Source organism: Budorcas taxicolor, chromosome 11, assembly GCF_023091745.1.
Source record: "Budorcas taxicolor isolate Tak-1 chromosome 11, Takin1.1, whole genome shotgun sequence".
Classification (NCBI taxonomy): domain Eukaryota; kingdom Metazoa; phylum Chordata; class Mammalia; order Artiodactyla; family Bovidae; genus Budorcas; species Budorcas taxicolor.
In genome coordinates this window covers 153793616-153817811 of record NC_068920.1, presented here as the reverse complement: position 1 = coordinate 153817811, position 24196 = coordinate 153793616, and the positions used below count along the sequence as shown (strand labels likewise).

The 24196-nt window shown below is 48.7% G+C and overlaps 1 protein-coding gene across 3 annotated transcripts in view; it reads left to right on the top strand.

Moving 5' to 3' along the window:
* Window positions 1-24196, top strand: part of DENND1A (DENN domain containing 1A) — a 540190-nt gene that overhangs the window by 452063 nt on the left and 63931 nt on the right. For all 3 annotated transcript variants that reach the window (XM_052647633.1, XM_052647632.1, XM_052647635.1), the window contains exons 14-16: window positions 20491-20595; window positions 20953-21040; window positions 22935-22975. In XM_052647633.1, coding sequence (XP_052503593.1) covers window positions 20491-20595; window positions 20953-21040; window positions 22935-22975 — 234 coding nt within the window. The remainder of the gene's footprint in view (window positions 1-20490; window positions 20596-20952; window positions 21041-22934; window positions 22976-24196) is intronic.

Here is a 24196-nt window from a genome sequence, read left to right as displayed (position 1 = left end):
TCTACACACAGAAGCAGCAAGCAAGGTCCAGCCTTTGCTGTACTTGGAACTAATTTGTTGAGTTCCTGGAGGCCGCCTGGGGGGTCATCAGCAGCATATGGAGGGGCTAAGCAACCCCACAGCCATCCACTCACCAGCGACTCTAGAGCACCTTCCATGTGCCCAGCCCTGCCCTTGGGATTGGGGGTTTAGTAGTGAGCAAAATACAATCCTGACTCAAGGCCTCTGCTGGACTCTCAGAAGGGTGGGGAGGGGCGGGGCCGGGGTTGATGTAGGGAGAACTGTGCAGATTTGGGACAGGCTTCTTAAAGGCATCATTTCTTGAGCTGGGTCCTAATGGATGAGTACACAGTTGCCAGGTCAAGGGAACGATCAACAGCATGTGCAATGTTTGTGTTAAAAATAATGTTCATACTGGCTTCCGACCACGTGCCAGGTCTTTCATCCTCACAACACCCCCATGAGGCTGGTAGCATCAGCTCCATTTTCTTGGGGAAGAAATTTGCCTCAGACTGGCCCAAGTTCACTTGGCGTAAAGGTACAAGAGCCAATCTGCACCATGCCTGCTGGCTGTCTCAGCAGGAACACAGCACCTGCCACAAAGGACGGGCACTTCACACTCCCCAGGGAGGGGATCTGCTCAGGAAGCTTTGATGAGGTCCGGCTCAGCTTCCTAAGCTGACAGGTCTCTTCTGAGCAGGAACAAAGAAGCATAATCAGCTTCAGCTACCGTGTTCCCCCTCCAGGAAGCCCTCCCTGATCACCCTCCTCTGGCAAATAGCAGGGTCAGTGATGTCTGCCACAAACTTGTTCTAGTCATGAGCTGGTGGGAGGGTGGCTGGTAGACACTGACACCCACACCCCACTTCCTTACTTGGGTTTCTTCATCTCTCAGAAGCTCAGACTCGTCACTTTTACAACAGGAATAATAATGGGCAAAAGCTGAACCAGTAAGACTGCCTTGCACAGTCCCTGGCACAGATGGGTAGTCAGTAGACGCGTGCTTTCTTCCTGTTGCTTAGATTCCCCGCCCCCCATTTCGTTCTCCCACTCCCTTGGCCTTGCTTTCACTTCTTCCTGTGCATCCTCGCTTTTCTGGTCGGTTTCTAGGTAGTTGTTATCCTGCTTTCACCATCTCCACCAACTAATAGCGGCTGTTTAGCTCACCCATGCATATTTTACCCTCATAATTTTTCCTCCTGAATCAGCCTTTGCAGATTCTAATCACCTCGCGTTCTCTTCCCTGAATTCCCTCCAATTTAGAGATTCAAAAGAGGCGCTTCTCTGCATGAACATGCTGTGATTCAATTTGAAAATAAATTTCTCCTGGCAGCAGCCATCTTTCTGAAAAGTGACATTTAAGACTGACAGTGGACAAGATTGTAAACAGGTTTCCAATAAGAAAAAAAAAAGTCAGCGTTAAGTACATTCTATGAATTTTTTTAAACAATGTGTGCACGTGTGTGTGTGCGTGTCTATAATTGCAGCCTTGCTGTGCAGCCGTCTGCTCCAGGAAAAATTCTGGGATGGTGTGGGTCTGTTTCGAACTATCTTGGTATTCTTTTACTTTTCAGAAAGCAGCTTCATTTCATGGGACTTACCCCTGCACAGGACTGTAGACAGTTCATTCATTCTTTCATTCATTTATTCAGCACACAGGTGTTCAGTGCTACTTGTGTGCCAGGCTGTGTAAGCAGGGAACTGTATGAGGTGATAGAGGTTGCCTTGGGGTGCCATGGGAGCCCACAGAAGTTCCAGAAAGGGGGGGCCCTGGGGACAGGGGTGACTCCTACAAGCCATGACACCTCAGCTTGGCCTTGTAGGATGAGTAGGAGTTAGCCTGATGAGGAAGGGAGGAACGAGAAGAGTGGGGTGGTCTGAAACGGTGTGGTTGGTGCAGGGGAGCTGCAGGCAGTTTGTGGTGATCGAGACTTCCAGTCTGCAGGGGTAAGTGTTGGAGGTATGGCTGGAGGAGCCTTTGGGGCATTCACATGCCGACAGAAAGGAGCCTTGGAGCCCTCACGGGGGCAGCAAGAAGGACAGTGCTTTGAGTGGGTGTGATGTGGCTAGATGGTGGAAGTGGCATGTTAGGAAGATCCCTCCGGGTGGTGGTCAGCAGGAAAGGGCGCGGAGAGCCTGGAAGCAGGGCCCAGGGAGGCGACAGGAGGTAAGAACCAACCAGCACAGCCTCCCAGGGTCAGAGGGAGGGCTCAGGGGACTGGATGTTTAGAAGTAAAATCACCCTGCAGCAGGAAATCTGTTACCTTGTGTTTCTCTTAAAACAACTTTGTTCCTAAGTGACTCAGATTACCAGCTCTCTTTTTCTATCTGTCCTGACACAGGGAATGTGTTGCTAGTAAAACAATTCAGGTGAGACTTGCTTTCCCCATTCATTACTAAATAAAAGCTCTTTCCAGGGGTTCTTGGGGTGGTCTTTTAACAGTCCCCCTGGCTGGAACCTCAAATTACCCTGCAGTGATCTTCTAAAGGAAGCAAGAAGTGAGAGGTTCTCAGTGTACCACCAGAACAAGAGGGAGAATCTTTTGGTCCCTGTGGAGAGGTTATTGGCAAAAAGGCCTTTGGAGTCCTGAAGGGGCAGACAGCCCAATAGTCAGTGAAAGGCCTGGAACTGTCCAGTCAAAACTCTGTCAAACACATGCTTTCTTTAGGCAGCTTCTCCCATCCTTCTGCCATACTTACCAGCCCCCACTAGCGCTGGGGCAGAGGGAAGGGAGGACTCAGCAGACAGCCTGTCGCAGGGCAAATGAAATCCCAAAGTCACCTTTCAGGGCCACACGAGCATTATATAAGGTAGTGATTGGGGAGCCACCTTCAAAGCTGAAAGATTTCCCAAGTGAAGACAGTTAAGCTGGTTGCTAGTAATCTATGAACCAGTCTGATGAGGGGCAGGGTTGAAAAGAATGGCTGGAATGAAATTTGGAAATCACCTTGGGATTTCAGTTTTCTGTGTAGTTCCTCTCCTCCAGAGCAAGTGAGATTTGATGATGTTGGTGACCTTTTACAAGGTGGCAGAAGAAGGAACCCAGCCTTTGCACTTAAGATGTGCACAGGTGGGAACCACCTCCCGCCATCTACCTGTGATACGGTCTTGGGTGAGTCGCTTGACCTTTCAGAGATTTATTTCCAGATCTGTCAAAAGAGGGTAGATGCCTTCATGTGCCCATCACATATATGTTGCAGGGGTAGGGGCAGTGATCTCCCTACACTCTGAAGGGAGAGAGACTGACCAGGTTAGCCATTACTATGCCAGTGCCTGGCTCAGAGTAGATGTGCAATAAATAGTTTGTTTTTTTCACTTATAACTCACTTTTACTACTTCCCTATCCCTAGATCAGCAATAAACTGGATAACACAATGTCATGTTCAGTGTCTCCTCAAAACTAGTTGATTGTAGAATAACACATCCTGCCTGCCACCACCTTTGCCCCATGAAGCCTAATATTTCATGTTCCTCTGTGGGTTTTCCCCCCAATATTTTGCTTAAAATGTTTCAATAAAAATTGAAAGAATTTTGCAGTGAATACACATATACCTACCAGCTAGACTCTGCCATTAACATCTTACCATGTCTGCTGCATCAGGCATCTTTCCGTCTCTCACTACACCTATTTTTGATGCATTTTCAGAGTAAGTTACAGATACCAGTATATTCTGAGTGGCTTCAGTCGTGTCCAACTCTTTGTGACCCCATGGCTCTAGCCTGCCAGGCTCCTCTGTCCATGGGATTCTCCAGGCAAGAATACTGGAGTGGGTTGCCGTGCCCACCTCCAGGGAATCTTCCCAACCCAGGGACTGAGCCCACATCTCTTACGTCTCCCTTATTAGCAGGCAGGTTCTTTACTACTAGCAACTACCTGGGAAGCCCAGATATCAGTACTGCTACTGCTACTGCTGCTAAGTCGCTTGAATCGTGTCTGACTCCGTGCAACCCCATAGACGGCAGCCCACCAGGCTCCCCCGTCCCTGGGATTCTCCAGGCAAGAACACTGGAGTGGGTTGCCATTTCCTTCTCCAATGCATGAAAGTGAAAAGTGAAAGTGAAGTCACTCAGTTGTGTCCGACTTCGTGACCCCATGGACTACAGCCTATCAGGCTCCTCCATCCATGGGATTTTCCAGGCAAGAGTACTGGAATGGGTTGCCGTTGCCTTCTCTGAGAGATATCAGTACAGTTTCCTCTAAATAATTCAGCATGTTAACTGCTAACTGGAATACTGTTTGTGAATAGCAGACACTCAGCAAGTGTTTACTGCTATTATTACTACTACTATTACTATTATTAAGGAAAGAAGGACAGTCACGGTGATCTGATATTCTGGAAGAAGAGACACCTGCCTGCCCCTGTTGGAAGGGGCCTGCCATTACCTGGGAATTGAACTGTCCTTTAGTTTGTGGACTAAGAAATGGCTGAAGTCACAGCCACCGTAGTGCCCTGGCACAGACTGCAGCCCATCCCCTTGATGCCCATCCCCTTGACAGCCTCCAGAAGCCTTTGGAAGACTTAATAACTCAACTGTGACAGTGGAGGTTGAGACTTTCACAAGGAATTTCTACAGAGAGAGGACGGCTTTGGTTATCTGGGCTGAGTCCCTCCCAAGTCCTGCTGGGTCAGATGCAGTCCCACCCTCTTCCCTCAGCTTTGTCTATTACAGTAGGGACTTGGGACACCAGAGCTTCCCCAGGGGCTCAATGGTAAAGAATCCACCTGCAGTGCAGGAAATGCAGGTTTGATCCCTGGGTCAGAAAGATCCCCTGGAAAAGGAAATGGCAATCCACTCCAGTATTCTTGCCTGGGAAATCCCATGGACAGGGAACATTGGCAGGCTACCGTCCACGGGGTCACAAAAGAGTTGGACAAGACTTTGGGACTTAACAACACCCTTGGGACATAGAGATCAGGAGCTGGAAGATCATGAATCCAGGTTCTAGAAAGTCAGAGTTTGGGGGCCCTGACCATTGAATGTCTTAGCCTTACATAGAACTGTTATTGTCCACACGTCCCAGCAAAAGAGCTCAAGTATAAAGACCCCTCTGAGGACCTTCTCTTTTCCAAAAACTATGTGGGGTCATAGCAACAGGTACTTTGAAGTAAACAGCTAGGGAGAAATAGAAGTAGTCTACTAGGAGGATTTGGGAAGCAGTTTAGTGTATGAGGAGTCTTACATCCATTTAATCCTCACATCCATCTTGTGGAGCAGGAATTTGCTATTGTGTGCTGCCTGGCTACATAGCAGGAGATATAGGAGCAAGCCAAGCTTGGCCTCCAGTCTCAGTCCCACTCCTCACTCAGAAATGGCCTCAAGTTGGTTATCACCCTGTCCTGCCCTCGTTTTCTTTGTCTGAAAATGGAGGGTGTGATGATCGCATCTTCCTTGGGATGTTGTGAGATATGCTATCTAAAAGCACTTGGACATTTGATGAATGCATCCATCACCTGCTCCAGAAGGTTCTTCCCTGAGCACTGAGGACACAATGGTAAAGAAGAGGAGCAGAGCAACTGTCCCCTTGCTGCTTACAGTCTAGGTCTGGCACAGACCTGAGCCAGGCCACCTGGGTGTCAGATCCTGCCTGTGTGAACCTAGAAAAGTTAACTCATTTCTGTGCCTCCATTGCCCACCTCATGGGGCTGTTACAAGGATTAAATGAGGAAAAATAAATAAATGAGGACATATACATAAAACGCTTAGAAAGTTCTCTGTGCTTACATGTGGTAAATACATGTAAGTGTCTACTACTCTTGTAGTAGTAGGAACCCCACCCAGGTTCCCAGATGCATTAGAATCATCTGAGCAGCATTGTAAAGGTCTGAGCCACAGACCTTCCTTCCCACAGGTAGGAATCTGCCTTTAAAAGACCATCCCTAGGTGAGTCTTCTTGCGATACCAGACATGGGAACCATTATCAAAATGATCAACCAATGTCAGCTTCCCATACGAGTGAGGAAACCGAGACATAGAGCCGGGGTGGGGGGCATGCCCAAGGGGACACAAGTAGTAAAGCTCTACAAGCAGAACAGACCTGTGATCCCTTTCTCCAGGCTCCTGGGCAGATCCTTGGCCCCCGCAATCAGCTGGCCAGCATGCTGGACCCTGAACAAAATCAGGGTTCTCTGCACCACTGTGATCATTTTTCATGGTAAAGGGCCCAGTAGAACTGAATCGACTATTTGGTCTGGTGATGATCATCTCTCTCTCAGATAGGAAAATCCCTGTATCTTACATACTGAAACACTTCCCAACTCTTTTAACTAGGAATTGGCCCAAGTATTTAGAGTCCTCCCACTCCAGTACTCTTGCTTGGAAAATCCCATGGACGGAGGAGCCTGGTAGGCTGCAGTCCATGGGGTCATGATGAGTCGGACATGACTGAGTGACTTCACTTTCACTTTTCACTTTCATGCATTGGAGAAGGAAATGGCAACCCACTCCAGTGTTCTTGCCTGGAGAATCCCAGGGACAGGGGAGCCTGGTGGGCTGCCGTCTATGGGGTCGCACAGAATCGGACATGACTGAAGTGATTTAGCAGTAGCAGTAGCAGTCATTAAATAACTCCCTGGAGGAGGTATGTAAGAAGTTGTCTCCCCGCATAGGCTCTTTGCCTGCATATGTAGGTGCAGGAATATTCATGCCACTCTATCCAGGCGACTCTTATAATTAATATTTACTTAAAACAATCATTAGTCTCTGCTGGGCGACATTAAACCCACGTTAGCAGTATTTTTAGCCAGGCCTTCCACACCTGCGACGGCAGGCATGTGTGGCAGCGGGAAGCCCTGCGGTGCTTTATAAATAAGCCTCTGTGCACCTGGACAAGCCCGCCACGCACGCCACTCAGGCAGCAGGCTGGGCCGGGATGCCGTGCTGGTGGGAGCCCAAAGCAGCCCACACCTCTGGTCCCGGTCCTCACTTCACTTTGTCACTTTATGCCTTGTCCATCAAAAAGGAAACTCATTTCTTTTGAGACAGTGTGGCATATGTACCCCAGGTTAGACCCACATAAAAGGTGTAATTTTTGCCAAAAGAGTTGAGGATTTCTCCAGTAAGAGAGGGGAGAATCATGATGGCCTTTATTAACTGCTTTACATTCACTGTTCCCTGTAAACCACACAGCAGCATGCCAGGTAGGTTGTATCCTCCTCCTTTTCCAGAAGAGGAAACTGAGGCTCAGAAAAGATGAGTGGCCTTTCCCAAGGCCACGCAGCCAGGAAGGGTGCCTCCAGTCCACTCTAACTGAACCCACACTTTCTACTACTCTTCCTTATCCTCAGTCTTACTTGATTCTGTTAAATGATCAGGAAGAAAGAAGGGAAACCTTTACTGAGTGCCTATATATGTTGTCATTATATTGAATTAGGTCATTAGTGGTAAAAATGATTATTCCCATTTAATGGATAAAGAACCTGCGGCTCTAGAGAACTCTAAGTTGCTTCCTAAAGATCACACATCACAGCCAGAATTCAAACCCAACCTGACTCTCCAACACTAGATGTTTTCCCCCCTCACCAAAGACATAATAAGAAATTTGCCATATACCTGGGTAATTAGGTTTCATATAGAACCTAAGATTTTTTTGGGGGGGGGTCACTTTTCTGTCATTCTTTGTCCTTTTTTTTTAGTGAGCTTTCTACCTAAAATTTTTGAGGTTTATAAAGAACTTTTATCCTGGTAAAAAAATTTTTTATAGGATTTTGTTATTTTCAGGGATCTTCTATAATTATTTACTTTGATCCTTGAAATAACCCCGTGAAAGTAGATATTACAAAGCCCATTTTGCAGAGAAGTAAATCGAGCTGAGAGAGGCCCAGGGCATGCCCAGGTGAGTACCTGGCCTGGCAGGAGCTCAGCCACAAACCCCTTGTTCTCCCCACACTTGCTCAACATTGCCCTTGATCCAGGATCTGTTTAGTGGGACCTAAAGACTGAGGAATTTAGACACTTTAATGGTGAAGAAAGAGATTGGAAGGGGAGGAGCCTTACAGCAGCAGAGCCCAGCAGAGAGGACCCCTTCATTAAAGGTGGTGACATTTCCTCGCTCACAGGAGCAGGCCGGAAGTTGTGATGGTCGGAGAACTACAGAAATAGCAGCTTTCACACTGATTCCTACACGGGAGGAACTGGTGGTTCCAGGGCAGATAAGAATGACTTTACAAGATGAAAATGATCAGTGAGGGCACGCAGGTCTGGAGGGGAGCAGAGTTGGCATTTTTTGGCCCTGCAAATAGCTGCCCATCTGCTCTCTGTCAGAATATGTTAGGAGTGCATCTGGATTGCTGCCCCCAAGTCTCGGCTCCAGGCTGGTCATGTGGTTGTCTCCACGACAACTCCAGGAGCGGTGTAAACTGCTGCGCTTTGAGCCAGATGCTGCTCTGCACATGTGGTCTAATTAGACAGTGTTCCCAGCCTCCCGCCTCCCTTTGCTACCCCTCCCAGCACACACACCACGTTCTCTCTTCCCTTCCTCTCGCTCACCCTCACGCTCGCATCCTCAGTGTGTCTGTCTCGCTCTCCACCCCGTTGGCCTCTTTCTCGGAAGTGTCCTGTAGCCTTATCTGCCGTGAATAACCCATTCATCAAGCATCAGAGTGCCTGTGCTGACCTAGGCAGTGTGCTAGGAACAGGAGATGCAGATCCACGGAAGACTCCACCCGGGCCCACGAGGAGTCCGCAGCTAGTGAGGGAACGCCTGGGCGGCCAGGAGTGCAGAAACGGCAGGAAGGGCTACAGTGGGAGGGCGCAGGGGCTGCGGAACCCAGAGCAGGGACACCTCACCCAGCCAAGGCAGGAAGAAAGAAGGCGGGGGTGTCCCAGGGCAGCTGTCCCCACTTAATCCATGAAGGAAGGACGAGGAGGGGGGACTTCCGCCCGCAGCCTGGCCCATAGCAGGTGGATTTGAAGATGAGGCTCTGAGAAAACGAAGCCCTTCTTTCCCTGTGAATGAAGTCTGCTCCTCGGACAGGGGAGGCTCAGCTCAGGGCTGGGTGGGTTGCTCAGGGGCAAGCTGCTGGCACGTGCTGAGTAAATTATTTTCTGCACCTTCCTTGGCAGTTGTGTATTATAGGGGCCCAGCATTCACCACTCCTCAGATCTCTGGCTCTCAAGAAGAGAGGTGGCATCTCTGTCTCACTCACTCCTTCTGTGGCGTGCCCCTCGAGCCCCAGGGATAGCACCTCCTCGTCGCGCACTCCTTGTCGCCGCCCCGCTCCTCTGCTCCTGGCCCCTCTGCTTTGCCATCTAGCGAACGCCTGCCCCTCCTTGGAGCTTGCTTTGTGTATCAGTGCTGCTGTTCGCCCACCCTCCCCACCACGTGGGCTTTCTTGGAGCTCCCCGCCGCTGTGCCCTGCATAGTCACCCTGTCTGTGCTCTCACAGTTCACCCCCCACACAGCCCCCATAACAGGTATTTGTTGAGGGAAAGATGCAGAAGGCCCCACACAAAATAAAGCACCCAGCTCTCAAAGGGCATCTGAAAAGAGCTGTTAGGACCTGAACTGCCTTTGTGCAACTGCTCTGTGCCCCTCAGAATTGGCACCTAGGCAAATATGGTATCATCTCAAACCTCTCGATATGAAGTAGGTAATATCCCCAATTTACAGATGAGGAAACAGGCTCCCAGAGGCTCACTGGCTTCCCCATTCACAGGGCTCTGGGCTGCTCTGAGCCTCTCTCGAGTCCCCAGACAGTACATAATCCCCATCTAGAGACTCTCACGTGAGAAAGGGCTCATGTGTGAGAAATCATCTTTGTCTCAAGTGCCCCCAGAAGCCCAGAGTGGGAAAGAGTTTGGGCAACTAAGCATGCTCTGAGTGTGCTGGTGTGTTGAAGGAAGAGCCTATCTGGGCTTTGGGGACAGACAGAAAGGGCTTCAAATACAGCCCTGGCTCTTTGCAGCGCTGTGGCCTTGGGCAAGTCGTGTCCCTCTGCAAGATGAGGATAAAGAGCCTCTCTTGGTAGGGTTGTTGTGCAGATCCAGCCTTCAAGACGGTTCCACGTGCCCCCCGCGCCCAGCCCAGGGAGGGGCTCCACAGAGGTCTCTGTGGGCGTTATCTTTTTCTTGTTGCTCTGCGTCATGGTCCTGACCCCACTGACCCGATGTGTGTCCTGGACAGAGAGTGCACATCACAGGCCCTGAAGTAAGTCACAGGAAGCACACTCTTGGCAGAGAACAACCATTATTTGGGGTAGAAAACCAATATTTTTTAGCCCCTCTAGGAGTCAAGGCCTGAGTTTGATTTTATGTGAATCACCTGTTGATCCCCGCATAGCCCCATGAGGTAAGACATGTATCTTCCATTTGGGGAAGAAGAAAGCTGTCTCCGAGAGCTCAGGACCTTCCACCGTGCAGAAAGTGGCAGAGCTGTTGTTCCCTGTTCCCAGCTGTGCATGGAGAGCTGTGCACAGAAACACATTCGCTGTGGGGGGCTTGAGTGACCTTGTAGAGAAAGGTCTTTCAAAGAGTGACCTGGATGGGTGTCTAGAAACAGTACATGTTAACATTTGAAAGTACCTTGAAGATTTTCTAGCCCAGTCCCTTTCCATTTCATAAATGAATAAATTGAAGGCCAGACAAGGAGAAGGAGTCAAAGCCAAGCTGAGCAGCTTGGCTCTTCTCCTTGTCCCCTTTCCCCTTCACAATGCTGCCATTTGCTCATGACTAAAAACTTGCTGCCAGAGCCTCCTGGGCAGCACACCCCATCCAGACACCAGAGGTTGGCCCTGAATAAGTGACATTTGGGAGAGGGCTGGTCATGTGTCTGTGACCCTGTGAGCGAGCCCGATAATCCAGCATGTGGACAGTGCTGTGAATGAGCTCCCTGGGGGCCATGTCACCAAGGACTGGTGTATCTTAGGTGAGGCCTGTCTGTCTTCCCCTCACTTAACTCAGAGCTGGGATTTCTCCTCTCTACAGACTTATTTTGTGCTGCTCCAGTTTTATTTTCATGTGGTTTAAAAGCCTTTTGATCTGTGGGTCCCGCATTCCCATGGCCACAGCTAACGCTGGTCCTCCTTCTGGTCGCTCTTCAGGTTGGTTTGCTTTTCGCCCAGGGGACCACCAGGCCCTCCAAACCCACCCCCTCTCCAGTATGTGCTCTTGAACTGTCTTCTCCTCACTCTCAGGAAACAACATCCTCATCTCTAGTCAGTTTGGCACATCCTTTCCTGGGACTTTGGAATGTAAGGGTCACTGTTAAAACCGAGAATGTGGCGCTCAGTGACAGCGAGGCCCACCAGTGGCTGAGCAGGTGTTTGACGGTGAGATCTTGGCGTGTCCCTGTGTGGTTCCCTACTGGGGACAGCGTAGCAGTTCACTCAATGAGGGCTGGTCACCAGCTCTCACTAACCCAGCCGCTGCTCCTGGGACCTGCCGATGTCATGGTGTGAGTGCTCAGAGGATGAGGGTGGGGATTGTCTCCGGCATGTTGGTAAGAAAACAGAGGCTCCAGAGCTGGATGGCTCCTGCCAGCCCAGGGTGGAGCCCAAACTCACTCATCTCTCCAGAGCCCACCCTTCCTCACCACCTCTACTCCATCACCCCAAATTGCCGAAGGAGCACCTGTGGCAGTTGCTACGTCAAATACTATCTGTGTATTTGAGAGATACAAATACTGTGTTATATTTTAAATAATACTGTGTCACATGAGTCCAGGGCCAGACAGACTTGGCTTCAGACTCCAGCTCTGAAGTCAGTGGCCAGAAGCCAGTGGCTTCACCCCTCTGAGCCTCAGTAGCTGTATCTGTCAAATGGAGGTCTCGGCGACACCTGCCTCACAGGTGGCCTTGGAGAGTGAGATAATGCACAGGAGAGCACCCAGTGCAGGCGGCGCTCAGTGAGCGGCCTCTGTTTAATCACAGCACCTGCTTTCCCATCGAGCTGCCACCATCTGCATTTCTTATGGGAAGGAAATCTTAAGCTGGTATGCACGCGGACCCCCTTCATCGTGTCTCCTCGGCTTCCGCAGCCTCCTGGCTCATCTGCTAATCAGAATTTCCTGACTTCCCCCTGTTTGTCTCGGTTAATGCAGAAGGCAGGGGCTGCTGGCACAGAGGAGCTGGGCGTGGGCCGCGCGCCTGTGATTTGAATGTCTTTACTGTAATCTAGCAAGAGTATGTGGGGTCTCCTGTCAATACCAAGCAGCGGGCCCACCCGAATGGGCAAATACTGTCAGCCCGGCTGTCTCTGGCCCTGCAAATCATCTGAGGAGCTCTCGTCAGGCACCCACATTTCCCCGACTGAAATCATCCCAACAGTGAGCCGCCTTCACAGGGACACATTGATTCTTTGTTTAGGGCTTATTATAGTCACAGGGGCCCAGCCTGGGAGGCTGTCCCTGGCGCACCTGGGCTACCACATGCGTGGTTCGAAAGACTGTCTTGGTCCTCCCATCCCCAACGTGGCTCGGCCCAGCCCCGCCAGAGCCACGACTGTGGCTGTGCTGCGACCACCTTCCCACCACCCTCCACCCCTTGTGGCCCTCAGGCATGTACCACCACGTGCCTCTGAGGGTGCGGGGAGAGCTGCTTGCACTTGGGAGTCATTCAGACCCACCAGCTCTGGAACCTCGAGCAGAGCATTTCATCAGCCGAGGCGCCCTTTCCTCATCTGTACAGTGGGAGTCATTCATGGGTGCCCACGATTCTGGTGAGGATTCCAGGAGGGGAAGGTATTAACACATGTTGGTCCAGAGCAAGTACTCAGCCAACCTCAGCCTCCTCACCCTATACTGCTTCTGGCTAACCTGAATCGGCTGGAGTCTAATCCTTCCGTCCCAACTCTCCCTCCCTCCTTCCCTGCCTCCCAGGAGTAAGTAGCTCAGACGGTAAAGCGTCTGTCTACAGTGCGGGGGACCCGGGTTCAAGAACTGGGTTGGGAAGATCCCCTGGAGAAGGAAATGGCAATCCACTCCAGTACTATTGCCTGGAAAACCCATGGACTGAGGAGCCTGGCAGGCTGCAGTCTATGGGGTCGCAAAGAGTCAGACACGACTGAGCGACTTCACTTCTTCAGGCTGGACACCATCCTCAGCCTTTTCTATGTCTGCTGGGAACTCGCCGAGGGTCCTTACCTGACCCCGTGAGGAGCAACCCTTCTGACCCAGCTCTGGAAGTGGTGCTGAGACCCGGAGCAGACAGTACTGGCTGCTCAGGGGAGGCTTTAGAGGGACCCTTCAAACCTCAGAGCAAGATATGGCTCTGCTGCACTTTGGCCAGTGATTTGGGTATTTTGCTAGGAAATTGGAGGTACTTCAACAAAATGCAGTTGGTTTGGGACTACTGGTGATAAACAGGGCCAGGTTCTCTGGCTTTCTCTATAATATTTCTTTACTTTTGAACTTCAAAACATGAATGTTGATTGGTGTGGGTACTGTGCTGGTCACTTTCACTTGCACGTGGTTCTCAACCTTGGCCATATTAGAGTCACGTGGGGAGTTTTAGGAACTACAAAGAAAGTGCCCTGGGTGATTCTAATGCATAGCCATGGTCGAGCATTACTCAACACACTATCACACTCACCCCTGTTTAACCCCTGAGTGATCCCCCTGTGGCAGGTGATGAGAATGGGGACCCAAGGGTGCAGCCGTGTGCACACAGGGGCAGAGCTGGGGCCAGAGCCCAGCGCTGTGCCCCGCTGCCCCATCTGCCTGTTCCTGGAGTGACTCAGCTAATGTTTATTGCATGCCAGGTCCTAGCCCACCTCTAGGAGTCTGCCCTGGGCTGGGGAGAGGCTGGTGGGCACAGGTGTAGGGGCTTGGAGGAGGAACAGAGGCTCTCTTCACCTGAGGGAATCAGGTAAGGTTCTCACAAGGAAGTAATGTGAAGAAGGAAGCCAGAAGAGTGAGAGTGTGTGAAGCAGTGGGTGATCGAGAGTCCAGACTTTCTGGAAAGGAATGAGCGTATGGACAAGGTAGATGGCATCATAAGAAACATCAGCTGGCGAAGGTCACATAGAACCTTGAGTGTCACGCTCAAGAGTTTAGAAACCCCACCTCCGTCAACCTACACACTTGCCTGAAGCTGTTCTACACTGGCCAGCCAGATGGCAAAGAGAGTCAACAACCAGAGCCCCTACAGAGTATTTAGCCTGTGAAGGGAGAGGGGGATAAGAGAAGTGTGAAGCCTGGAGGCCTCACTGGTGTGTGTTGTGTGGTATGCAGCCGTGGCCCTGTGCACAGATGGCCTGTGTGTGGTTTATGCTCTTCTGTCACAATCTCAAACTTCCTTACCAATTTTACCCTCGAACTTGTGCTCTGTGGTTGGAGCCTGAGGGGCAGTGGGGTGTGCATGGGAGCAGAGGTCTGCACAGGGTGCTCCAGCTCACCCAGCACGCATGGAGCTCACTGGCAGGGTAAACGTGTCAGTGTCTGCGGCCGCAACAGGGGCCACTGACAGGCCCCAGAGTCCACACTATATGTCAGAACCAGAAGTTTTTCAACACTGAGAGAAGATGGGGGTCTTCTAGGAAGCACCAATAATGACTGCAGAAACCTGTCACATTCCTAACTCATCCTTGTGTTAGCCAACCACCTCCTCCCTTGATGACACGGAAGGAGAGAAAACGATGGAGCAACCATTGTCCCTTTTCTTTTCTTGTCAGTAAGCCAGAGACAGAGAATGTTAATAAAATGTGCGTGTATCAAGAATTGATATAAAAAACAGTTGAGTTAGTTTTGTGCAGCATTTCCGCTGTCTGGTAAGAACAAAACACGAATGCATATATGATTTACAAAATACGATTCCACATATGTTAGCATTTAGAACTGGCATTGCACGATACAAAGCTGAACAATTAAAGCCATGCTAATAATTTAAATTCTTATTTTTTTCTTTACATGCTGCTGCTGCTGCTGCTAAGTCGCTTCAGTCATGTCCAACTCTGTGTGACCCCATAGATGGCAGCCCACTTTCTTGGAATGACATTAAATAGCAAACTTTAAAAGCATCATAAAGAGATCATGAAGAAAAAAAAGCTTTATATTTTAGTACTCAACAGCACTTTTTTCCTGCTTATTTCTTTTATACTGGCTTCCACAAATTATGTTCCCCGTCTTAGTAAAACCCAGTCTCTGCCCTCAAGAGTAGTTACTTGTGCAAAATGTGTTTGTTGTCATCTGAATCTTATAAGCAACCCTAAGAGATGGGCCCTCTTTGAGTCATTGTTGCAGATGAGAGAAGACAAGTTACTTGAGACCAAGTGGCCAATATCTTCAGAGTCCAGATTCAAGTCCAGGACTTTCTGACCCCAGGACATATTCTCTCTCCACCATGTTGTGTTACCTCAAATGAATCAGATTTTCTTCTTTAATTTTTTTTAAGTTTTTCTTTTTTTTTTTTTAAAGATGGCTTTACCCAGAAAAACCAGAACCAGCCTTCTAGTGTGCCCGTCATCACGCTGTACTGTGCTTGCTTGTTCCCTGAAGTAGCCAAACTCCTTGGTAACAGGAGGTTTTTTGTTTTTATTATGGAAAATCTCAAATATGTACAAAATATACCAACTCCTATGTACCTATTGCACTGCTTCTACAACTACAAGTATTGTATCATTTTAAAAAATTTAATTATGGTGAAATATATATTACATAAATTTTACCATTTCAACCATTTTTAGGTGGACAGCCCAGGAGCATGAAATATATTCACACTTCACGTTGCCATGCAGCATCACCACTAGCCATCCCTAGAACTTTTTTCATCCTGCAAAACGAAGTCTGTGCCCTTTAGGCAACAGCTCCCCTTCCTTCCCCCTTCAGCCCCTGACAACCACCATTCTACTTCTGTCCCTGTAAAGATGACAACTCCAGAGATAAGAGAATTGTCCCTTTGTTACTGGCTTATTTCACTTAGCGTAATAATTTCGAGTTTCATTCATACTGTAGCATGTGCCAAAAAGCCCTTCTTCTTGAAGGCTGAATAATATTTCATTGTTTGTATATTTTGTTTACTTGCCTGTAGACACTTGGATTGCTTCCATCTTTTGACTTTTGTGAATAATGCTTCTATAAACATAACATTCTGCCATTCTTGTATCATCCATACATACCTCATCCTCTCCCTACCCCTCATTTGATTATTAGTGTTACTTGTAGGAACTGTATTTTATTCATCTTTGTATTTCTCTAACTCAGAGCCAGGCACACAGTAGGTGGTTCAAAATTTTTGGAGAATCTTCCAGAATTATCACTTTTTTAATTTAAGCAAGGTCCATAAAGAGTGGGCACCTCATTTTTTTTCTTAAAATTGCAGGATAAATATGCACATAAAATTTGGTAAAAATTAAATTTATGAAGAAAAGTAAGAATTTGATGCTTTCAGTATACATCAGCAGAACAAGGAAAGATGCTGAAGAATCTGATGGGAGGTTTTATTTTTACGCCAGTACCCTGAGTGCTGTGGATAAAAGCCATTTATTTATGGAATTAAACCTTTGGAATCACCAACTTCACCTGTTAACAAAGATGGACTCATCAATAATGGAATTTTTTATTGACTCCATGTGTCAAGAAGATAATCCAAGAGTAAAACTTGTCTTTTCATAACCAAGTCCTTGATAGGGTTAAGCAGTTGTGTTTAACTGTCCTTTGGGTCAGGGACGGAAAACTCTACTAATGCGGTCTGAGCTTGACTGCTCACGGCCTGACTTGCCTGAATTAAAATCGCTCTCAGTCAGTAACCCCAGCGCCTAGAGTGTCGCCCAAGAAGACAAAAGGTTTAATCAGCCTAACAGGAGAACTAAATCAGCACTTCCTACAAAGGAGGGAATTAACAAGACACCTTACCTACTCCCCTCCACCGCTGCAGAGAGCAGAATGGGGGCGGCCGTTTCAACTGCAGGAGCGGGTGGACAAGTGGATGCAAATGGGTAGGCATTGAGTTGGGCCTGTGGTGGAAAGGACCTTCACCGCACCTCACCTCCTCCCTCCTGGGAGCAGTTCACCTCTGAGGGGCTCCCACTTTGAAGAGAAGGCTTGTGCTCCCCAGCAGGTGTCCAAGGACAGACAGAATTGAGGCCTTCAGGAAAGGCCCGAGTCTACAGCAGACCATACATGAGAGGGCTGGACTTTGGAAGCCACCTTGTGTAAAACTCAGACTCTGCCCTGTGCAGGTCATGTGACCTGCTCCTCCGAAAGGATCGGGTGAACCATGAGTATGCTCGCTTCCTTAGAAGATGAGTCCTGCAAGGGAAAGCACCCTCTGTGCCTGCTGCCGGGCAGACCTCACACGTGCCTCTGATAATAGCACCGGGTTTGGGCAGGACAGTAGCCCTGATGGGTGGGAACGGCTCACCTGACTCTTACCCTCCCAGGCTCCACTGAATGTGTCTACTTCTCCCATGTTCGCACCTGCTGCCCCGAAAGGATTAGCCTTTTCCTCTCCGGTGGATATTTTGCCACCCAGCCCAGCAGCGCTGCACCGTAGGCAGTACTTGTTTCCATTCTCAGCTGACACTGCTGCTATTGTTCTCTGAGCTCTCTGCGAGAAAGGGCCCCTCTGTCCCATTTCCCCTGAGTCCTTCCCATCCGTGCCCATGTCCTTCAGTTTGTTTCTTTGACACAGACATCTGACCAGGGGGATGTCATCTCCAGTAAATAGACAACAGCCCCAATATGTTCATGTCTCCCCAAAGATGAGATTCTGTCTGCCCTCCTACAGCTAAAGCCTGCCTCTGGTTACTCTTCCATACAAATCTGATTGCAAACTTGAATTTTTTGATCCCTCAGCAGACTTCTTCCTAGCAATGCTGGGCCAAAGCTCCAGGAATGAATGCTCACAGCTCCAATGAGCATTTCCTCTGAGCAGCTCCAAGCTCCCTGGACACAAGCATCACTCATTGGGCTCCATGCTCTGAGACCTCTTTATCATCAGGCTAAGCGGTATCTCAACCACACGGAGACTACAGGGCTCCTATGACAAGAACCAGGGCCACACATGCTCTGTGGTTCTTTAACCAGTATCCCTGAAGTTCCACTTTGGGGCTGGGAGTATAGTAGTGAGTCCAGCAGGGCCTCTGCCCTTTCGAGCTCCTGGTCATGGGGACACCAGTAAAGATTACCCTGCACCCAGCGTGTACCAGGCACTGTGGGAGCACCGAGTAGGGGTTTGTGACTGCCACACACAGGCCTGTGTTTAAAGGATGGTAGCCCAGATAGAAGGAGCAGAACTGGCAAAAGCACAGGAGGAAGTGGGAAAGGACCTGGCCTGTGACTAGGAGATGCATTTGAAGCATCAGGTGTACAGGAGAACATAGGAAAGTGACACAGAGGGACTCTGGGAAAGAAAGCTGGGGACTGCTCCCGCCCGCATGAAGCTTATAGTCTAGTGCAAGGACTAGATAAGCACACAAATGTAACATCTCCACAGTCCTTGAGTAGGATAGTGACGTGATCCAATTCGCATTTTAGAAATCTCTGGCCAGAAGGATTAAAGTGGTTGGGGAGGAACAAAAGAGGAGAGCCACATAAAGCTGAACGCCTACCACGGCAGTCAGCCCTGTGCCAAGGGATGGAGAGCAGGGGACAGGTTGATGAGACGTTGCCCTGGGGAAAGGGGACAGACTCAGAAGTCTGATAGGTCTACTGTGAGCAGCCGTGGATGATGATAACTCCAGAAAGAAAAGCAGATTTAGAGTGCAGTCCAGATGGGATAGTAATTGGAAGTTTGGGGGCCATTCTGAGTTTGAGGTTCCATCCAGGTGGGGATTGAGACATGAGTTTGGAATGAGAGAAGTCTGAACTGACAGTGTTTATTAGCAGTGATCAGTGTATGAGTGACATTGTGCTCATGGTTGAGACCTCCTGGAGAGAGAATTAATTGCCCTGCTGTGGTTCCAAGGGTGAGAAAGTTCCAGACCACAGGAATGGAATTCCAGGTGGGCTTCTGTTGGTTCTCACTGGCTGAGCTTTCCACTTTGCAGCAAGGAAGGTATAAATTCATGCCAAAGTAGTAAATGTCATGAAAACTCTTTCCCCTGAGGAACTGATGTGTGTTTTTCTCCTCATAGACAGTGTAATATTTGCATTCTTCCCGTCTTGCTTTGGCAGCCAGGAAGCTCAGAGCTAATTTTGTAACTTTATTTTATTTCATTTTAAGAATCTTTATTTGGCTTTGTCAGGTCTTAACTGTGGCATGTGGGATCTTTAGTTGAATCATGCAAACTTTTACAGTGACACGTGGTATCTAGTTCCCTGACCAGAGATTGAACCCAGGCACCCTGCATTGGGACTACGGAGTCTTAGCCCCTGGACTACAAGGAAGTCCCTGTAACTTAATTTTAGAAACCACATACGACCTGCATATCCAGATGCTCTTTTCATAAATAAATACGTGTTATATGTTTATGTATTTTCCAGCACTGATTTTTTTTTCTTTGTTTTAGGGGCCTCAGTTCCTTTGTAAAATTAGGTGGGGTATAACTGTATACAAATAAATATTCCCCTTACTCTATTATTTTAGGGTCTTCCTTGTGCAGTAAGTCTGCCCAGTTGCTGAGCTAATATTGACTGGATTTAAGCAGGAGGGACTCTCGGAATTTACAGCAGCTACACAGTAAATTTAACACTCACCTAACTCATTAAAGCAGGATGAAAGTGGAGCTTCAAACGTCTGTGTTTGCCACCAAGTCTGTGAGAGGAGGGGTACCTTTAATTCAGTTCAAGATGTAGAAGTCTGATCTTTCAGAATTGAGAATACACTGTTGAAATTAAAGCCTTGTCTGTGTAGATGAGTACTCCAAATACCTTCAAAGAAGGATTGAGGTGTTGACTACAAAGATGGGTGGTTTTTTAAGCTTAGGGTGTCATTTTCTTGACTCATAAAATGTGGTTTGGTAAAAGCAAACTTCCTTATCAAACAGCATAAGCACAAAGTTACCTGGGTGATAAAATCTTATTTTTGATCATCCCTGTTTATTATTTTAAAATTATAACTTGCTACTGGTTAAGATCACTCTATAAATGGTTTTCAAACTGTGTTCACTGCCTTAGGGACTACAAAGGTGTGGGATGGGGGAGGGGCAGGGGGTGGAGAGAAGACCAGCCAGCATCCCGACCCGCAGCACCCCCAGAGCAGCTGGGCTATTGAAGGTAGCAGGGCTCCTTCTGCATAAAGTGCTATCCAAAGAGCGGGTTCCTCTCCTACAAGTGCAAAGAAAAGTTTGGGAATCATCCCACTGAAGGACACATCTCATGACTTGCTCTTGGAGTATGACTATGGCTAATATGGAAGCGGCCGGGGTTTGGAATCCTGCCCTTCATTCCCACCCTGCCTCCTACCAGCTCTGTGACCTTGGGAGATGTCTCTTCCTCTCTGAAATAGCTTCCTCATCCGTAGAGTAGAATGCCACCAGGATAACAGCCACTTCACAGGTCTGTGAGAATTAGGTACATCGAGGATGTAGGAGTGCCACCTGCCAGAATTCAAGCACTGATGTCTCTTGCTCCTTCCCTCTAACCCTCCTCTCTCCATCTCATCTCTGTCTCCCAGGAGGAGCCAATCACCTTCTGCGAGGAAGCCTTCGTGTCGCACTATCGCTCAGGAGCCATGAGGCAGTTCCTGCAAAACGCCACCCAGCTGCAGCTCTTCAAACAGGTGCCTGGCCTCCCTCGCCTGGTCTGCGTCTGGGGCGCCAGTGGGGTTTCTGCAGCCGCCTCCACTCTAAGCACTGAGGCTGAAAACATGGGTGGAACTCAGGCCTCAGTGTAAAGAGGCCCAGGGTCTGGGGAGGGAGACTGGGCAAGGAGGGTGCTTAGCCACCAGACAGTGCCTTTGCAAATGTTCCATGCTGTTTTACAGGTTATCATAAACACAGAACCAGTTTTTTAAACTCACAATTCCAAAGGCCTTTTCCTGTCTTGGTTCTGTGGTCATATACTAAGGAGCTCAGCTGAATGGCCTTCCCCTGTTTCTTTGTACTAGCTGATATGCTTTTGTTCTTTCTTTGTATAGTTTATCGATGGTAGATTAGACCTTCTCAATTCCGGCGAGGGCTTCAGTGATGTTTTTGAAGAGGAGATCAACATGGGCGAGTATGCCGGTGAGGGCAGTTCATTTTTCTTTATGAGCTGTGGTCTGTGTGTGGGATTGGGGTGTGTTCACAAGGAGTGGCCATGACTTCTTTTTTCCTTCACTGGGGATGAAAGAGAGACTGATTTCCAACTTGGCCTTGAAACATTGGAGGAATTCCCTTCCCTTTTTGATGAGATGTGCACTGGTCCAACTGAAGTCCTACATCTTGGGGTCACTTGCTTCCCCCCAGGTGGGTGAAGTCTAGATAACGTAGTGGCCCCCACAATGCAGTGGAAAGCACAAAAGTTATTGAATTAGGAGACCTGGATTCACTGCCTAGCAGTGAGGACTTGGTCGAGTCATTTCACCTCTTTTAACTGAAGTGTTGTTATCTGTGCACAGAGTATAACAGTGCCTACCTCATAGGAGTCCTGTTGAGATGAAATCAGAGACCCTGAGGAAAGGTGTGTGCAGACACCCAGGACAGACCCTGGCACAGGATCGCTAAATGTTTGAAGATCATTGCAGGGTGCCCTGTCTCTGTAGACTTTTAGAACCAGAGGAATCAGGCTCTCATTTTTTCAGAGGAGGCATCTGCGGCCCAGAGAAATGTTAGAGACTCACCCTGCCTCCTGAATCCCAATCTGTCCACCTTTCCAAATCTCAGCACCTCAGTCTTTGTCGGCAAAGTACAGCTAAATCCAAAACAATGGTAGTCAGCTACAGGCCCCCTCTTATTGCTGGGCATGTGTCTGGATAATCTAACTGGCAGGGCATAAATTCTTAGAGCCAGGCATTATCTCACCTACGAACCCCTTTGTCAGGCCCGACTAACCTGTGCTGCATGGAGAGCACGGTAATCAATAAAACCAGTGCAGAAATCATTGATGAGCATTTCCTGAATGCCTTCTGTGACCACAACTCTGTACAGTAAGAATGAGAGGGGGCCCAGTTCTGCCCTCAGGGAACTTTAGACTGCCAGGAGAAAACTCACAACTAAAAACAAATACAAACTAAACCATTGCAGGAAAAGGAGCAGACCCAGGTCTTTGTGCAAGTAAAGTAGGGCTCTATTAATGCTCACTCTGTAACATGAGAGCTTTACAATGGAGGCGGGTTTGAGAAGTGTCCTAACAGTTGAATTTATGGGTTCTGGGGAGAAGACAGGCTTCAGGTGTTGACAAACTAAGTCAAGTCATTCAGTCTTCTAGAAAAGCTGTCTGCTGAGAAGAACTCCTTATCCCACCAAAATGAATCCGTTCCCCACAGCACCCCCTTTGCCTTTGCCTTTTCCTGGTACTACTTTAGCATAAGTAGGGCCGAATGTGTACTTACACTGGACACACGGCCCTGTGGTTCCTGCCCTGGCATGACTCTCAAGATTTTAGAGAGCACAGACCTATAGATGTTACCTATTCTAGAGGGCTGTTCAAGGGAAGGAGTGGGAGAAACCTACAGAGGAAATGACTGAGCTGGTCACTGAGTGTGTGCAGCAGAGAGAGCAGGGAATGTTAGCCAGGCAAGGGGAACAGCATTTGTGAGGGCAAGGACGGCTTGGAGCATGCATGATCAGAGAGCCTGAGGTTGTGCAGGATGGTAGTGCAGCACGGAGAGGCAGAGGGTGGGCAGTGCCAAGACAAGACGGAGGAAGAGAACCAGGGTTGTTAAGGGGTCTGACCTCTATCCAGTAGGCAAGGAGGAGGATTTGGGTTTGTACTCAGGACTCTGATAGGATCAGATAGCACTCTGAGAAAGAAACCTGTGGCAGCAGCTCCTTCAGGGAGGGGGGCGTGGGAGCCTCCGTGTGGTTCTCCAGATTTTGAACTTTTCAAGTCCTGCATGCTGAAAGCAACTTGAGGAACTCCTGAGGGTGGATGTATGACTTCTCTAAATACCAGCTTCTTTGCCACCTCTTTCCCCAGGGAGTGATAAGCTGTACCACCAGTGGCTCTCCACAGTCCGGGTAAGTGCCGCCCCCGCAGAGCTACCTGGGCCCCTCCTTGGCTGCTGGCCACCCTCCTCCTCTCCTGCCACCCACAGTGCTGTCATTCGGCCCAGGGCACTGTGTGCGCCCAGCTGAAGATACTTTTGTTTGTAAAGCCAGGCCATTCTGGTGCCAGGTGGAGACTAGCAGGAAGAGACTGTCCAAAGCCCGCCCTAGTAAGAGTGATGAGAGCCAGGAGAAGCTTCCTTGTCTCAGGAAGCAGGCCGAGGCATGTTGAAAGGATATTGCCTCCTCAGAGGATTTCCAGGGGTCTCTTTCTAGGGTCAGACCAGTTGGGAACTTTTCATGAGAAACCCAAAAATCGGTCCCACTTCCGGCTCTGAAATACATTTCACAGCACAAGGCTTCTGGGAGGATGAAAAATGCACCACTGAGAGTTTTTGTCCCCTCACTATTGTTGTAAACAGTTTTTGATTGTGTTAGAAGCCAGGTGCTAGGGCTTCAAAAGCCACTAAAGAATTCAGATGGTTGCCTTTCCTTAAATGGGTTCATCAGTGAGTATGTACCAAAGGCTTTCTGTGTGCCGGGTGCCGCACTGGGTACTGGGATCCAGTGGGAAGCAGGACACAGGCCCTGCCCTGAGGGAGATCCCACTCTTACTGGGGAGGCAGGCATATAAACAGGCAGCTCCAGCATGGTGTGATAAGTGTGCTCTCCTGCTCATGGGCCAAGCACACTGCTGCCAAGGCAGGTCCCTTGGAAGTGGCTGCAGTTGGCCGAGAGTAAGCAATTCCTCAATGAAAGGTTTCTTTTGTTCTTCTCGAATGGCCAAACATGGCACTTGGCAAATCACAGACAAGCAATAAGGACTTGTTGATTGATTGATAAAGGGAGTTTTAATACTCTAAAGGACCATTGAAATAGGATACTGAGTAATTTTGGAAAGCAGTATGGAACAAATGAGTGGGTGAAAATTTCCTATTATCCTACAACAGAGAATGCTTTCTAGGTCAAATTTTTGAAGTTTTTAATTAAAGCTCAAGGTTTCTAATACAGGCGGTTACCAAAAATTGTGCTAAAAGTTAATCCCAATAATTACATAGTATGTCAGACTGTTTTGTATATGCTCTGGATCCAATTTCTCTTTCCATTCAAATCTGTTGGGATTGTTGCAGAAAAACCCAAATGAAAAAAAAAGAAAAAAACCAAATGAGCTTTTGGGCCAACCCAGTATCTTTC